The sequence below is a fragment of the Sparus aurata genome, chromosome 11, assembly GCF_900880675.1.
Source record: "Sparus aurata chromosome 11, fSpaAur1.1, whole genome shotgun sequence".
Taxonomy (NCBI): domain Eukaryota; kingdom Metazoa; phylum Chordata; class Actinopteri; order Spariformes; family Sparidae; genus Sparus; species Sparus aurata.
Genome location: NC_044197.1, coordinates 26320790 through 26338338, shown reverse-complemented (window position 1 = coordinate 26338338; position 17549 = coordinate 26320790). Strand labels below are relative to the sequence as shown.

Below are 17549 nucleotides of genomic sequence, written 5' to 3'. Positions count from 1 at the left end.
TGACAGGGCTACCCAGAGGATGAGATCCTGCTGGTTTATGACAGGGACTTCACCTACAATTGTGCTTTCTACCTGGTTCTGACACCAGAAGCCAAGGACAGAATCCTCAATGTAAGCAGACACTTGACCGTAACATGGTTTACTTTCTTTGAAATTGCTTTTGTTGTTACCAATAGCCTTGTCCACCGAGTGGTTTGATAGAATGTTGCAGTAGGCTTTTGCATTGATTGGTCTAAATGTGTTGATATAAAATGTCCTGAATTAATGTGGATAAATGCTTTTGTCATTTAGCCTAAACCTTTTAGCAACAGTGTAGGGACAATATTTTACTTCAGTTCTGTGGCGCAGAAATGTTTTCTATAATTTATGTCCTTTTTATTAGGAAGGTATGCACTTTATTTACAGTAACACTAATCACTTACAGTAATGACTGGTTTCAGCGGTCATACTGAATATTTACAAGGCTCATTGCTCTGCCAGCTGGCCTATTGTCAGTGTCCTAATAAAATATGATACATTTTAAAAATATTTCACTATCTTGCTCTAGATGAAACATTTCATGCCTGTGACTGTGTGGGAAGATTTCAGCTTTGACTGTCAACAAAAATGTACTAAATGATATTTCACTTTAGTGTGTTCTCTGATCTTTATATATTCTCTCTCTCTGTGTTCTGCAGCCCCCGAAGCCTGAGACACCAGAGGTCGTTGAGAAGGAAGTCAGTAAAACCCCAAGACCAAAGCATTGGATATCTCTTGGCAGCGAGCAGGAAATAGAAGAAGAATCTGTCAAAGAGACGACAAAAAAGGTACTGCAGTAAATGAAAATAACACCTTAAATACACATGACATGTATATTAAATCTTATCATTTGAATTCTCTGTTCTGTCTCCTTTTTGTCATCAGCTGTGTTACAAGTTCTCCAGAGTGCGAAGGAAGTTTGGGGCACCAGTCTGTTTTTCTGACCGCAACGTTGCAGATGCTAAGGATGGCTTCCTAGAGTGTGTTTCCTATCAAGACAGCAGATTCAGCATCAAGCAGATGCAGAGGGACTGCGGGGTGCAGGCTGTTCCCAGACTGCAGAGCAGCAGTGCTCAGACACAATGGTATGCTAGCAAATCAGAACACATAAAATGAATTTGTTCTGCGGGGGGAAAGCACTTTCAGGTTTTGTCAACGCTTGCCAGTCTGGGGAAATACTTTGACCTGTTAATGTATAAAGAAAAGAACATTTAAACACTGCATTCAAATGAAATCTATTTGTGAGAGAATCATTAATTCTTGCCTTTATGCTTTATAGTGGCGGTGTGACCAGTGCAGATTATATAGCTCTATATTATCGACACATTCATTTTCTCTCTTTGTTTGTTTTAATAGTAAAATCACCCCCATGGTGTGCTGTATAGTTATTTTCTGCCCACTGTTCAGGAAGTTTCAGAGGAATGTCTTTACCCAGTACGTGCCAAGGGAGTTAAGCGACGAAGAAAAAGAGAACATCCTCCAGAGTGAGAGTCTGAAGAGTTTTTGCAACTCAGTGACCCCCAGGTAAATGATATATGCCAGTAATTCATAGTGCCTCCTGTCTGCTTCCTAAGGGAGTATATATTGTATTGGAAGACTGATAGTCAACCCAAGCTCATACATTATTGTTTCAGCCTCAGGGTACCCAAACCCATGCATTATTACCACTGTTTAAGCCACCTTCAACTTACACTATATTTTGTGTTTTTATAGTTGCTTTCACAGCCCAGATTTTGGGTTTTAAACAAAGTTTTTCAATTGTGCTTTGTAATAATACACTTTTCCAAACCTGTAACCTCATTTTGTGCCAGGTAAGAGAGAAGACAACATCTGGAATATTAGAAGACTTTGTATTGTAGCTATGGAAAAATGACGATGAAGGGAAATTTTAAATTATGCACACTATGAGAAAAGTTCTGCTACTAGAAGTTTTACCAGAAAAGTGTTATTTTCTACAGGGTTTTGCACGCCCTTCAGCAGGAAGAGATCATGAATGTGTTCTCTGATGACTGGGAAGCTCTGGGGACAGGTGCTGAAGGCGGTGACTGGCCTGGGAAGGTTTCCCAAGATTTGATGCTCTTTCAGGCCTTCACGGACCACAAGTACACTAAGGACAGGAAAATCAGCAGCATTCACTGGCATCCTACCATCCACGGTAAAGTTCAAAATCACCCTCAGGGAAGAGAATTGTCCAACAGAATCCAGAAGACTTTAAAGTTGTCATCCATATCCATATTATTCTGTCAGTTTTAATAATGATAAATGATAATAATGCATTATTTGGATAAGATTGTTTTAGTAAGCGTAAAGTGTATGTTTTGTTTAGTTTTTCTTGTTTTGTTTGGGTGTTTTGTATGTCAATTCAGCAAATTGGGACAAAGACAGTTGAGTGTAATTAAATAGATAGTGCTGCCGGCCCGGTGTCGTCAAAAAAAGGTTGTTACAGATCGATACTGAATATTTGAAACTGTTGCAATGCAAATTTTTCACAATATGTATACACAGGTACTAGCTGTGTTTTTTTACACACATGCAATGCTATAGTGCCCATATTTGCCTGACTCCTACAGTACGTGATGCTGTTCTTAACACACAGTACACAAGCCTGTTATATTTAACTTTTAATGAAAATTATTAATGTTATGCCCTCAATAATATGTAAAACTTTTCTCCATGGTATTGAAAATGGTATTAAGTATCCATGTTTTTCATGGTTAGGCTATGTATATTACAAATTACACCACTGGCCCAGACCAGGCAACCAACCTAAGGAGTCAGTATTATATGCCCTGGGAGACTACGGAAGCCCTAAGGGGCAAATGAAGAATTTTTTTTTCTGGTGATCCATTTTCTAAGTCTGATCTAAATTGTTTTTTTCTTTTGACTTCATGACTTGGTTGGGAAAAAAGTTTCACCAAGATAATTTTCTTAAATTCGTTAATTCTCGTTTTCAGAGAGAAGATGGAAACAGAGTGATATTTTCTCCAGGACAATTTTTCTATGTGTAAAACCAGGTGAAAAAAATTATAATGCTTTTTTTATTATCATTATTATCATTATTATTATCATTATTATTATTATTATTATTGTTGTTGTTGTTGTTGTTGTTATTGTTGTTATTATTATTATTATTATTATTATTATTATTATTATTAAGTTTATTCCGGCAAAACCTTTTTTCCAACCAGTTCTTAAGTAATAAACACAGAAGAGAAAACAACTTGGATCAGACTTGGAAGACGGTTTTACCTGAAATAGAAATGTCTTCAGTTGCTGCTCAGGGCTTCTGTAAAGATCAGTAAATATAACAATCACTGAGCAAAGCACTGACAAGTATCAGATTTTCAAATCTGTATCTAACATAAAAGCACTGTAGTTCTTTACTACTGCTTCGTAATATTTACCAGAATTGATCATTCATAGAAACGTGATTAGTGCAAATACACTGTATTTTTGTTAAAGAAGGGATCAGAGCTGAGTCGGCCATTTCTCAATCAGGAAAGTTAAAACACCTCTAATTAACATGTAATTGACATTTGTTTTCCTGCTGCTGTGTAGCTGACACATTGTATGATGTGTTTTTTGATGTGTTAGGTGTGATAGCTGTGGCTTTGACAGGAAAAAAGGAGGCGCAATTCATCGATTCCACAACAGCTGTCACCAGACCTTCTCTCATTCTCTTCTATAGCTTCTCTGACCCCTCTAATCCTCAGGTATGAAAGGTATATCAGAAGGAACCTCTGTGTAAATGTGCAAAGTGTACAAGTTGTTTGAATGCGATTGGTAAGAATCTATGTCTCTCTCTTATTGAGATCTTACAAGCAAATTCATTTCTATATCACCTCCTATCTGTTTGAGACACACTTTGATAAGCGGCTTTGTGCTGTCATTCAACACCATTATTTGCTTTGGCAAAATTTGAGAGGCTCTATTGATTTGACCCAGACACTGAATCAATAAAACTGAGCTACTAAATCACTCACATAGTAATATGAGTTCTGGATGACGTACGCCTTCACTGGTGCATGTGTCATGCTTTGGTTTCAATGTCTGCAGGAGCAAAGAGGCACTCAGAAACACTATATAAAGGATTTAGTGTGGGGAGTGAAGTGTTATAGTCGGGCCTCGCTGCTAATTTTAAACTCAAGCAGATTTTAACATGGTCCTGAAGATTGACTTCTCTGTACTGTAAACCCATCCTACCCCTCCTGGGTCTTTTTTCCCCTTATGCCTGATGAAATGGAGTTGGACTGAAAGCTGAACTTTTTATGGAGAGCCCAGAATAAATAAATACTCATGATGGCAACTGCCCAATACATGGAAATGTTTGCTTTGAAATGTAATATTTCTGCCCTCTGTATGTGGGTTTTCTGTGTTGTTTGCAGTTGCTGCTGGAGTGCCCGGTTGACATTTCTGCCTTTGAGTTCTGCCCCTCTGATCCAAATATTATCGTTGGCGGCTGCGTGAAAGGCCAGGTGCTGACTCTGACTCTGACTCTCTGCTTTGTTATATCTCTGGCCTTTTCTGCATCATAGCAGATTTTGTAACTTGGCACTTTCACCACAAGAAAAAGCTGCTAGAGATAAATACGATTCTCAAATAGACCTTCGGTCATATCCTCTTAGGTTCCTGTGTATTGTTTCTGTTCCCATTCTGTTTTTAAAAGATCATATGTATTCATATTTGATCTCCAGTAACAGCTTTTGTGTGTGTTCCTGTTGTCTCAGGTTGTGTTGTGGGACATTTCTGCTCACGTCACACACTTACAGGGAGCACAGCCTAGTGCTACAAAGGTTCCTGTCAACACTGACACATTCGTAAGTACCCATATCCTGTGTCTAATGTGCACAATGTTGATACAATAATACATGGTGTTCTGTATCCGTGTTGGTGTGCTACACGTGGTGCCAGTTACCGTAACTCTTTTGACATCTTGATGATGTCAGCTTGGTTTATTTAGTTTATCAAAAGCATGCAGCGTGTTTGCTGTAAAAGACAGTCTGTTGACTCCAGTGGTGCTGTATGACAGAGTGAGATGATGATATGTTGACTCCCAAGTTCTCTCCTCATCCTCACCCTTTCATTAGATGGGAATGCTGTGGGCTAATGGTCCTTTTCAAGCGAGCCACAGCTGTCAAAACTAGTTCCACAAACGTACTTAAGCCAGGAGTAGACCTGGTGATGCTGCGTGACCAAAAACAGGACTCAGGTTTCATCCCACAACATTGCAAGTACATTAAGTCCACCGTAACCTGTTGAGACATCCAGACTCCAAATATTAAACCTGTTCTGTCCCTTAAAGCCTGACCTCTGCTGACATCTTCCACTTGGCTGCTGTATTCAAATAGACACATATGCCCCATCATCCAGCCCTCATTTGCTTTGTGTGTTTTTATTACCGCTACAGGACAGCTGTCTCCATCCCTGTCCTCACTACTTCCTTTTCTTTTTTTTTGCTTTCCCCTCTCCTACCCCCCATACATCCCTCTATTCTCTCTGGCCATGTTTGCTTTTCATTCTCCAGAGTCAACAGCATAAGCTCACACACTCTCACAGCTGTTACACCCAAACCTTCCATCCATCCTCCTCCATAGTTTGTCGCCATCGAAGATAACACACGAGCAAATCAGATCACTGCCCTCCCTTGTGTTTGCAGTGTAAACATTGGAATTTGTATCTGCTAAAAGTCTCTATTTCCACGGTGAGGGCTGTGAAAGCTGCTCTACACCAGCACCTGTTGCTAGCTTATCCGATAAAGGAAGAATTAACACCCTCCTGTATAGATTTATGTTTGGTTCACACCGCTTAAATCCATCTGCGGGTGCACAATCAGACTCCCAGGGTGCAGATAAAAGTGGAGATAAAATGTATTTGATCTGCAAATAAAGTTTTAAGTTTGGAAGATGAAGAGCTATTGTTATTATACCTTGTTGCAATAGGTGTGCCATTATCCAAATTGCTCAGCTCATTACATCAGCGTTCATTCAAATTTTCATATAAGTGGATATGGTGATATTAAAAAAAACTAAATCCATTGTAGTATACAATAGTACATACTATTTCTGGATTTAAATGCATAGCCCTTTTTTCTGAAACATTTTAATTATGCTTTTCAACATAAGTACCAAAAACTCCAACAACACACAACATCAGCCACATCATCATAGCATCCATGTGTGTGTGTGTGTGATCTTTATATACACACACATGTACACACAGAGAGAAGCAAAGAAAGAATGCTAAATGAATAATAATGTCGTGATAAAATAAGTTATAGTCCCACTTTACTCCCCCAAAATATCAAAGGATTAAAGGTTCACTTATTAGTCATTTTACAACACTGGGGTTGTAGAATGAAGTCCCTTAAAGCTACATATGAGAAAAAAAAAACCTATGTTGTAAAGTGTAAAGTGCAGTGCGAAGAATGAATTGAGGAGTCGTGGCCTGAGGAAAGAATCTGTAGTCTGGTGGTACAGCAACAGATACTTCTGTATTTGTTGCAAGACAGCAGCAGGGTAAACAGACTGGGCTGGGTGTTGTCTTTGGTTTATTCTCACTTCACCGATCTCAACCAATGATCAGTTACCCTATTGTCATCTATCATTCCCTTTAATACAATATTTAGAAGTCTTTTAAAACAGGCATATATAAAGGAGGATGTCCAAGTATTTAAAAAAAAAAAAACTAATCCATTTTACATTTAAATTTGTATGTTAGATAGTGATCTCAAATATCAGTTTGTGCATACCCTCAACTCTAGGTGATGTATTATGGCTTAGCGATATGGCCTTAAAATAATACTGATATTTTTAGACTATATTGCAATACATGATGTATATCTTAATATTTTGCTGCTCAGTCCTAGCATTTATACAGTATGCTTTTGAGGAGCAGAGTGTAATGTAATACTTGTTGCTAGAAGCAAGATATCCACCAGAAGGCAGCTCAGAGTAAAGAGTTACTGACAACAACATACTGAACATGGCAGTGGTGGAGGAGGCTGTGATAATGTACCTGTTAAGAAAGAGAGAACGCAGAGGCAGCGTTGTCGACAGTGGTGGTCTGTGAGGCCAACGGATACTTCTTAACCTGTACACGTAGAATGCTTTTACTTTGCCAATGAGAGAAAATAATAACAAACCTCATTTCAAGTACTTTCAGATGTCTGCCATAGTTCAAAGTTCTTTGTCATGTGACGTGATCTTGTATTTGAACTGTTGGCTACAGCCCCCACTATGATTTCCACTGATACTGCTCCATTTCCATTGTATCTGAAAGCTTTCCAAAAAAAACATGCATAAATATGGACAAAGTGAATGTAGCATACAGAGGGAGGGCTCTCTCTGTGTCTGCATATGTGACAAACTTTTGCTCTTTGAACCAGGATACAACAACACTTATGCTGTGTACGATATAGCAATATCCCAAATCTAAAACAGTACTTTATATAGACTTATAATACGATAACGATATCCTATCAATATATTGGCCAGCCCTTTGGTGTATTGAGCAATTTATTTATCGAGGCAGCAATAGTGAGAACATAAAACAGTCTTCTTTGATGAGATCATTTCATGTAAGGACTGGGCAAACCGAGAAGCAAAACCTGAGGTTCAGCATCAAACTCAACAACAAAAATCAGGTCAAGCCTAACCACAATATGACCCCCTTATCCAGCATATGGATATATGTCCTCATATGAAGGAACTGAATATCCAGCTGGGCCATTTTAGGACAGATGTTCACCACTGTGTGAAGTCTTTGTGTTTAGAGTGAATTGTCAGACCTCACTGTACTTTCTGTGTCTGACGTCCCACCAGGGCATCGTTGACCACAAAGAGACGAAGACTCCTGTCGTGCAACACTGTGCGATGTCTTCCTCAGAGGGCTGCCACAAAGGACCAATTACTGATGTCCAGTGGCTGCCCCCAACATTTGAGGTAAACAGGGAATGGGAAGGGGCCACAACTGCAAATCTGACATGAAATATGCAGAACACTGAACACTGTGGACAGATACTCCTTGACATTTTTCCTCAGGGGTGCATTTGATAGGTGCTGCAACATTTCACATGGCTAACCGCTGTTTCATTTGGCCTATCGTGATTATGAAAAGGTGTATTGTGTGACCACACAGCAGTGCTTTCCTGATCTCGATTTTCTTTTAGCCTATCTAATGTAAACACACGGTTTCCAAAAAAATGATTATACAACGTTAAACACAATGGGGTCAGTTCTCTAATGATTTCTATATCCAGTTTTGGAATATTGACAGAGTTTTTATCTGACCGAGGTTAAAAGCTGCTTGAATGTAAACAAGACCAACAGGAGATAAAGGCCGTAATGGGCACAGAGCAGTCAGAGCAGAGAAAACACCACGAGGGTCAGAATGTAACACTGAGGATTTAATGAAAGGTATTAAAAGATTCAAAAAGAAGTTACAGGAGGATGACACTGTTGCACCTAACTGCAGAACAACTCCACAGCACCACGGCCATAAAAGGCTGCATACTTATCACCGCCTCGAGATGTTTTTTGTACTTTCAGAATTTATGCTGTTTGCTGTTGTCCAGCTTTTGTCTGGTAATCGTAGCCCAGCATTAAAGAAAGTCTTCTGTGCAGTACACATAAAAATGTAATGACCTGAAGTGAAATTTGCTGCAGTGACGCTACAGTGTTCTGGTCTGTGACCCAGCACAAACAATAATAACTGTGAAAGTAAATGCTAGCAGCCATAATGATATTCATACATCAACAACAAACTTTCTTCTCCTGAAGATTAATTCATTCTTACAGTCTGAATACATTGAATAAATTATATTTCTGGTTTATCATAAGTGCCAATCTCTTGTGTCTGTAAAGCCAGCCGTAATGAATCGTGACACCCACTGGCACTCATCTGGATAAGTGAAATAAGGCAATCATCAAAGTGCCCCCGGGGGTACATTAAGCTCCCATATATCTTCAGGAGCCCTCTTCCCTAACATCAGCTCTTTATGATGCTGAAGCCTTACAGACATTCGTGACTGTCTCTCTCTCTGATTAGGTGACCAGGACAGGATTACCGGTGGAGAACAAGAATAAAATTTCTGTTCAAGTTGTCACATGCTCCCTTGACTGGTAGGTCTCACAGAGAACATTTGAATTACCCCAACAGACTGTGTATCAGCCAGTATTCATGTTTTGAATATGAACCAAACAATTAAAGTTACTGTTAACTTTGAAGTTGATGTTTGTTTTTCAGTCCCCTGTTTTTATTTGTCTCCCTCTCCTTCTAAAGCACTCTTATGTTCTGGGATGTACGAATGCAAAGACCGAACCCTTCACTGTCAGGCAGGAAGCAGAAGATGGATCCCAAAACCCAGCCGACACCCAACGGTGTCCCTGACACTTTCAAACACCTGGACCGGACATGGAAACCTCTGTTAAGGGTAATGCAGGGTTCAAGAGTGCAATAGGAAGCTCATGATCTGTGTCGAACCATCATTCTTTTGGCAAAAAATATTTTCTAAATGAATTCAAATGAATATTCATATTTTTCGGCTGTCTCCAGCTGTTTGCCTTCCATTGTCACAAATTTAAGTTTGATGTTAAAACACTGGACAAAATGGATTTATATGTATGGATTTATATGTATGCACCTGTATTTCATAAAATGTCATAAGTAGCATTAATTAAAAAAACTCAATTTTGGACGATTACAATTCGGATCAGAATATTGTTTAATACAACCAATGCGGAAATTGAATTGAATGGTGAAAATGAACTCCCATTTCCCACAATGCTTAAATGGAGCTGATTTCCTGTTTTTTTAGCGTGCTGTTGCTTTAGCAGCCTGTGAATCTGTTTTACATAATATTAATAATAGTCTGTCAGTTCTTCAAATGTCTAAAGTTTTCTTCTTCTCTGCCACGTGTCAGGTTTCCCTGCCAAAGATCGATACCAGTGGAGAATACATTCCTTTGAAGTTCAGCCTGGAGCACTACATCTGTAATAATAATAATACAGGTAAAACCACAAGTGAGGGATATTACCCTTCAGGCTGCCTCAGTTTATTTCATTCTATTTGTTGAGCTGTCTCTCCCTTTTCCTACAATCTGTCACACAAATGGTTATTACTTGATTGCAATGATTTGTACAATACTGTTGTCTGATTTTAGTAACTCATGAATGTAGGTCATAGCTCACTGTCGTGCTTACACAATCAGTATTAGAAGGCAACAGATTGTCTGAAAGGGACGGCTGTTTGGTCAGTTTCACACACAATAGCCTGGATAAGGACTGTGAGAAAGCAAAAAATACAGTTTGCGAGAAAAAAGCAAAACGTTAAACGTAGAATTTCGTCTGGTTTTGTTGGCTGTGCACCAATGATCATTGCTTTCTTTTTACTCTTGAATACAAGTGAGAGGAACGCCTGAAGGTAAACAATTATAAAGTGTCTGGATTCTAAATCTTTGTTTGTAAAACATTGCACCTGTCTTGGTTCTGATAGTTCTGAGATGTGTGTGCAGTCTGTTTTTGTGGGGATCTTGGATTCTTTAATTCTGCTTTGGATGGCTGAGCACAGTGATCAGTGGGGGCAGGGTTCACTCAGGTACTCTCATTCTCTGTCTGTCTCCCTCCTCTCTCCTCCGGTTTCATAGCACTTTATTAAGTGAAACTTCCAAAACAAGGCCCTCATGGTTGCAGAGCATTAGCCCTGCTGACTGTCAGCTCTTTGCAATATGCTGCTCAGGCTCCTTGAGGGCCACAAGTTGATCGTGTGTGTCCTGGCTGGTCAAGAAGAACCCTGTCTTTGTCTGGCTGAAGGTCTGCCTCCATAAACACAGTTTTGGTGGCGGGCGGTTATAGAATTAATATGTTCACTAACTGAGGCAATAAATCCAATTTTCAGCAGCCCTCAGGCAGTCTGTTATTAAGCTTTTAATGAATCCTTTTGTGATTAATATTTTAGTGCTACTTAACATGTTTGACTGATATTGATTGAGTCTATGCTGTCTGTCTCTGAGCTCTGTAGTCAGCACTATGTGCTGTGTCTTTTGCCATTTCTGATGCTGGACTCACAGTAGTAGCCACTGTAAAAAGTACGACATGTTTTCCACACCAAAGCTGCGTTTCCACTGCAGGAACTTTCCATTTTTGGGGTGCCTTTCCACCACAGGGACCAAGGTCTCAATTAAGGTCCAGGGACAATATTTTCCCCCAAAAAAGTCTCTGTTTAGAGGTAGTGCTTTCCAGAAGTACAGGGGTTTGCAGTGATGCACATTTGTGATTGGTTGTGTGCTTGCAGCATTTTATTTCAGCCACATTTCTTAAAAACTGCTGCTGCAAACTGGTATGTTTGTTTGTTCATTGTGCACATTAATATTGAGTTAAAGAAGAGAGCATACAGCAGATTGTTATTATTATGAATGGGCTGCATCATTATTGTTGTACAGTCGTTTGAAAGCAGCTGTTGGCCTCTTTTCATACGTCAGAGGACTTGCGTACCTAATCTTTATGTGTCTTTTGACCACGGTAGAAACATAAACAACACAGGCTGAAGGAACCTTTTAGCTCCTTGAAAAAGTAGTGCCTGGGTACTTTGGGTGGACACAAAACTCAAGTTTTTTCGAGCAACCCCTCGTGGGGATTAAACAACAGTTGAACAGCAGAGCAGTGTAGTAAAAGTGAAACAATGTCGACATCTGTAGCTGTGCTGTATCGTCTGTCTAATATCTTAACACACATCTTAACCGGGGGAAAGTGGATTTAGACGATGTGTGATTGGGTAATCGGATCTGACCTTCAAGAGCTAATCTAGCAGAGTGAGGCTGAGACTTGATTGGGAGCAGCTTGCTGATAAGGGGGTGTGAACGGATAGTCCTGCAGTGTCCCTGACAGACAGTCGGCCTTTTGTGATGGAAAAGGCCTTCTCCATCACAGCCAGTCCTGCCTATCTCAGCCGTCCCACCCTTCTCGCTTACTGCCCCCCCACCACCACAGTCCTCACTCCCACCTCCACCTGCTCTCTTTCCCACTCCCCTCGTATCCCCTCTTACAACCCATTCACCTCAGCTGTACCCCTCCCCACGTCCCTCCCTTTTGTCCTTCTGTTGTCTTGGTCATGGTCAGATTACAGAGCCGGCAGAGCCAACGCTGTTCTGTCGCACTTACAGCAGTCCATGTTTGTGATCGTTCTTCCCTTATTGTTGTGTTTTACTTTGGTTTAAACCCAGAATAGCTTGCGTGTAGTGAATGATGTGGCATTCATTTGACATTTTGTCATTACCTTTTGTCCCTATTGAGGATCTTGCCACCACTCCTGACTGTCTTAAAAAAGGCAAATGATTGTTACAAAAAAATGCGGGAGTTCAACTCATCTTTTATCTTCTGCCCCACTCCTTACTCCCTGGTCTTTTTCCCTGACAGATGAAGCTGCTGAAAATGAAAGTGACTCGGAGGGCATCCCCGACTACAGCCAGCTAAGAATATCTTCAGCTAAAACACTCAGGACTCTGGAGGATGTCAATACCAAGCTCTATATCGGAACAGCGGTACATATTCCTACCAGTAAAATCAACATCAAGCAGAGTTTAACTACAGTGCAACTTGCTGAATAAGACTTATCAGATGATCTTATATTTAGTTTTCTTCTTACCAGTATTAATAAAAGAACAAAGACAAAGCCTGATCTTAAACTATTGGAAGAACCCACAAAAAACTGTTTTCAATCTATCTATCATTCAGAATTGGGACCTTATTAACAAAAGCTTGAGCAGGTTTATTCCATGATGATCCATAATGTGTATATTTTTACTTCAAGAACGGAGAGATAGTTTACACTGACTGGAAACTGGAGAAGGATGACTTTGGACGGCTGCTCAGTGAGTATTCTGGCTGGTTTTAATTAAAGCTAGTTGAAAGGAACATAAACCCTTTTTTAAAGAGAATTTAAGTATTTTTAAACCTGACCTGTCCTGTTGATAGCCTCAGCTGGCAGCAGCGACATGTTTGCAGTGACTGTCATGTAATCCTTTCGGTCAACTCCGATTACCAAAGTGTCTTACAACATTACAGAACTAATTCCTTCACAGATAAACCTTTTTGTTAAATAATAAGATCACTTCTGTAACCAGAATGCATAGAGATCTGTTAAAATCTGTTAAAAATTCTTGCTGGCAGTTCTTCTAAGTAAACTCCAAACTCCTCTCTCAAACTCTGACTCATATTTCCACTGTCATATTCCTGTAACAACTTACATTGTGCAAGATATTAGAACAAGACTTCTCCTTTCACTAAACTGGTGTTTTTTTACAAAACAGATCTTACTGTAGAGGCGAAAGAACAGTTCATAGTGACAAATACAGTTAAAAATGTTAAAAGCATACTAGAATGCTGTTTGTTCCTATATTCTGTTGATTTTGATAACGTTGAGTCAGTGCTTGAGAGCTATGGAAGCAAACGTTTTTCTTACCTTCTTTTCAGCGATTAGTAATTAGTTACAACAAGTGTATTAGCCAGCCACATTCATTTGTAAGTCAGTGGAATTATAGCTTTGAAACTGAGCAATAAACTTAGATTATTTTAAAAATTTTCTTTATAACAACAACGTTTCTGAAGTGGACTTTTGTTGAACTGTATAGCTGAGCTTGCTACGGACACTGCCCGTGGAACGTAACTTCTAGCTAGCAATAGACAATCGAGTAAGCCATTGCAAGATCTCAAGATAATTCAACCTCAACCTCTACACTTATGTTTTAACAAAATTGTGTCTGTGTTGGAGTTGTTTCCTTAATGAAGAATTAGAATAATAACCTTAGCTGGTTTTAATGGATGTATCTTTGACAGTTTGAGATACCCCCTAAGGATTACATTGCAGCCACTGCTGCTCGACTGAGCTTTTGGGAAGTACTCTTCAAAATTGGTAAGTGATATTAGGTTTGGTGCATTATGTAAACGTGCTTGGATATGCAGTAAAATTCAAATGAAATGTGTCCCATTGTTTTTGGGGAGCAAAAATATTCACAAAACACAAAATGAAAATTGAATATGTCACAGAGTAAACAGTCAAGTGAAACACTAAACTGATTTTGAGTAGTGTAAATATAAGGCCCAGGTTCTTTGTTGTAGCAATTTGATGTCTTTTACAACCATTGTCAGTAGCCACACTGAATGTAATCACTATTATGAATTAGTTGATACTTCTACAAAGACCCACAGGGTTAACTGTTCCTGGTACTATCAAGCCTGTTAAAGCTTTTTTGTTTCTGTTTTACAGTCAAATAAACAGTGTTCATTCTCTTCCTGTCTCTCCTCTCTCACAGGTGCCAAGCCTCTCCACTGCTTCAGTATCCACCCAAGGTTGGTGAATTCAGTACAGCGGTCGCCCTTCTTCAAAGACATTATTTTGACAACAGGAGGCTGTAACTTCGCCATCTGGAAGGAGGGAGTCATGGTAACAACAGCCTTCACCTCAACTACAGCAACACAAAAAACTGCAGCCTGTTAAAATCAAACCAGGCTGAATTAGTATAAAATTACAGAAATGACCAGGGGTTCTCAAAGTCAGTGCGGAAAGAACTCTGTATGGTTGAGAAGAAAAGGAGGTCACAGGAAAACGGGGTGGCTGCTGCCTTATCTGCAAACAGATGAATTCAATTGCTTAAGGAATTTAATGTTAGACACCAGGGACTTTCCTGCGCGACACAAATCATATGCTGGCTCCTTAAATTGGCACATGATAGACAACATGAGACCCAATTTATTGCATTTCCACTGACTCTTATTTGACTTCTTGTAAACTGTGACATCCAGGATGGCCCCATGCTCCTGTCATCAAGGTCTGAGCAGGATTACACTGCGGCATGCTGGTCCCTGTCCCGGCCAGCTGTTTTCTTCATTGGGAAAACAGATGGCAGCATTGAGGTGTGGAACCTGCTGGAAAAGACGTCTGAACCTACGCAGGTCCAAGAACACGTCACCAATTCCATGATCACCTACATCAAAGTCTGCAGCTCCTCTTGTGAGTTCAACAGTAATGTGTGTAACTTAGTGACATAGATACAGGTAAGCCTGTCTTGAGTACACTTCCATCAACACACAAGCTATGTCAATCAAACTATATTTGTACTGCAGCTTTTGTACAGGTAGGTGCTATTAAAAGTGCTATACAGATGACTGACAAAATGAAATTTACATCACAAATGTAAACAGTAAAACATTTTGAGACTGAGTACATGAGAAACAAGAATTATGAAAAATGTCATAAAAGATAAATGATGTGTTCAAAACATGACTACAATAAAATAAATGTTCAAATAAATGGCTTTAAACATTTCACTGTAATCTCTTGCTAAAAGAAAAAAAAAGGATGTGTCTCTTTTTTATAAAACTCATTTACTGGATGTTCTTTTGAACATACAGCTAAGCAGCATTTCTTGGCTGTGAGTGATGACCTAGGACTGGTCCGTGTATTAGAAATCCCAAAGACACTCTACATTCCTTCAAAGAGTGAGGTAAGACGGGCCAAACACCTCCAGTGCACAGTTACTTATTAATTTGCAAAAAACAAATCATGATGTACAAATAGAGGCACTGCAGCATGTAAACACTTGTTAAATGTCTTTTTGCTGCTTTGAAAATGTGAGTTCTTGTGTCACTATTCATGAGTTTATGTATTGCCTGCCTTACAACACACAACATATGTTAGAATTCCTGACCTTCTCTTTTGCCTGCATGCAGAGTTTGAGTGTGAAGAAATACTTTGAGCTGGAGGAAGACAATATGAAGGTTGTTCTGAAGGACGAAGAACTGTGTGAAAAACAGAAGAAGGAAGTGGAGGGACCGAAGAAGAAGACGGTGAGCTTTCGAGAATGACTGTAGGAAGAGCCATTAATATAATAACAAGACATGTACCCCAAATCTGTACTCGAGTACAGCAGTAGACGTACTTAGTTACATTCCTCCACTCTTGTATGGTTGTTTGTTAGGACCTTAATCATGATTGCTCTCGCAACCATCAGTTCACTGTCGAAGTGGCCTTGAATGAGACTTTGTGTCCTCAGCTTCACTCAGACCTCGGCGGTGTTGGCGAACAGTCGTCTGGACGTACAGTGACGCCAACAGATGGTTTTAAAAGTGTGCGCACCAGTTCAAATGACACTGGAAAAGCTGCAGAAGTCCATCTCTCTTTCTCCTTTTTCAGTCTCTATTATTCTCTTTCCTTCTCTATCCCCTCATATTTAATTCATTCAGATCATTATTTGATCCACACCAGGGACGGTGGTGTTATTGATAACCAAAGCCTGGCAGTCTGTCTGCTATAGAAGCTAAATCTTTTAGTGTCTTTTAAATGTTTAAATCTAAGACTGGATGGCGGATGTGAACGTAGATGAAGCTTTGTTTTATCGCAGTAATCTGCTGTTTGTTTATTAACGTTTTGAATATTCTCTTTATCATTATCATTTATTTATCATTATCTCGCTCCTACAATCAGCCAATTTATATCTCACATGCACTGGGAAGTTTACTTCCTGCCTCGACCGTAACCTGACAAGGACAGTTGATCTCAAGAATTTAATGCAAACAACACTAGATTACTGTTCGTCCGTGCTGTAAGAGTGAAAGGGTGTGTAAATGAGTGTGTAACTGGGCATGTGTGGGATCGTCTGTGTTTGTCTCATCTGCTCTCTGTTCGCATGACATAAAAGTGATGACAGAAAATCATCATTTTACAAACCACCCTTTAAGAAATCCTCTCCCTTCTGGTGAAATGAAATGATATAACAACATTTTGTAATATTGAAAAATATTATTACTACTACTACTACTACTAATAATAATAATAATAATAATAACCATAATAATCATAATAATAATCATAATAATCTTAATAATGATTGTGTAACGTGTAATAATGATACACATATAATTTGTACATTTTATACCTCAGCAAATTCACAACTTCTGAAAGAGAAACAACATTTGCTTAAGTGTTCTGCCAAGCATATCCAGAGGGCACCAAAATATTCTACAAAACTGAAAGATTTATAAGGGAGTCTCAAATATTTTAGGACTGCTGGAGGACGCAGTGCTGATTGAAATTAGAGTTTAGTGTTTGTGTTTGTGAAGAAAAATCGAGGTACTTATGCAAAACAATTAAGCTCAAAGATTGGTTTATGTTTCATGTTACCTCGATGTGATCTTTCTGCTTTAAATGGGAACATTTCAGTCTTACGGTGGAAACAAGTTTTAAAGTGCTCTATCACTGGCTATAGTTTGTTAGTGACTAATCATTTTCTGGTTTCTCTCTTCAGGAGCCTGACAAGCCAACAGTCAAGTCCCTGGATTTGACCAAAGAGGCGTACATGACGGAATACGGTGATTTCCCATCGCTGAATGAAAGCAGCCTCAAGAGCATCGACCTGTGGGTCGCTACCGCCGACACACCAGATCCCTGATATTACACATACATTAATGGTATTTAATGGAAAACATAAAACAGGTTTTGTTTTTATAATTTTTTTTAAAATAAATCTGGTACTTTCAGTA

General features: G+C 39.3%; 1 protein-coding gene across 3 annotated transcripts in view; it reads left to right on the top strand.

The window, feature by feature from the left end:
* The window catches only part of dnai3 (dynein axonemal intermediate chain 3), a 23116-nt gene extending 5567 nt beyond the window's left edge, over positions 1–17549 (top strand). For all 3 annotated transcript variants that reach the window (XM_030433950.1, XM_030433948.1, XM_030433949.1), the window contains exons 4-22: positions 7–111; positions 678–806; positions 904–1103; positions 1426–1542; positions 1977–2173; positions 3613–3731; positions 4404–4493; positions 4746–4835; positions 7839–7958; positions 9064–9137; positions 9298–9448; positions 9938–10025; positions 12429–12553; positions 12823–12883; positions 14324–14454; positions 14814–15021; positions 15423–15514; positions 15741–15857; positions 17315–17549. In XM_030433950.1, coding sequence (XP_030289810.1) covers positions 7–111; positions 678–806; positions 904–1103; positions 1426–1542; positions 1977–2173; positions 3613–3731; positions 4404–4493; positions 4746–4835; positions 7839–7958; positions 9064–9137; positions 9298–9448; positions 9938–10025; positions 12429–12553; positions 12823–12883; positions 14324–14454; positions 14814–15021; positions 15423–15514; positions 15741–15857; positions 17315–17458 — 2358 coding nt within the window. In that variant the 3' untranslated portion in view covers positions 17459–17549. The remainder of the gene's footprint in view (positions 1–6; positions 112–677; positions 807–903; positions 1104–1425; positions 1543–1976; positions 2174–3612; positions 3732–4403; positions 4494–4745; positions 4836–7838; positions 7959–9063; positions 9138–9297; positions 9449–9937; positions 10026–12428; positions 12554–12822; positions 12884–14323; positions 14455–14813; positions 15022–15422; positions 15515–15740; positions 15858–17314) is intronic.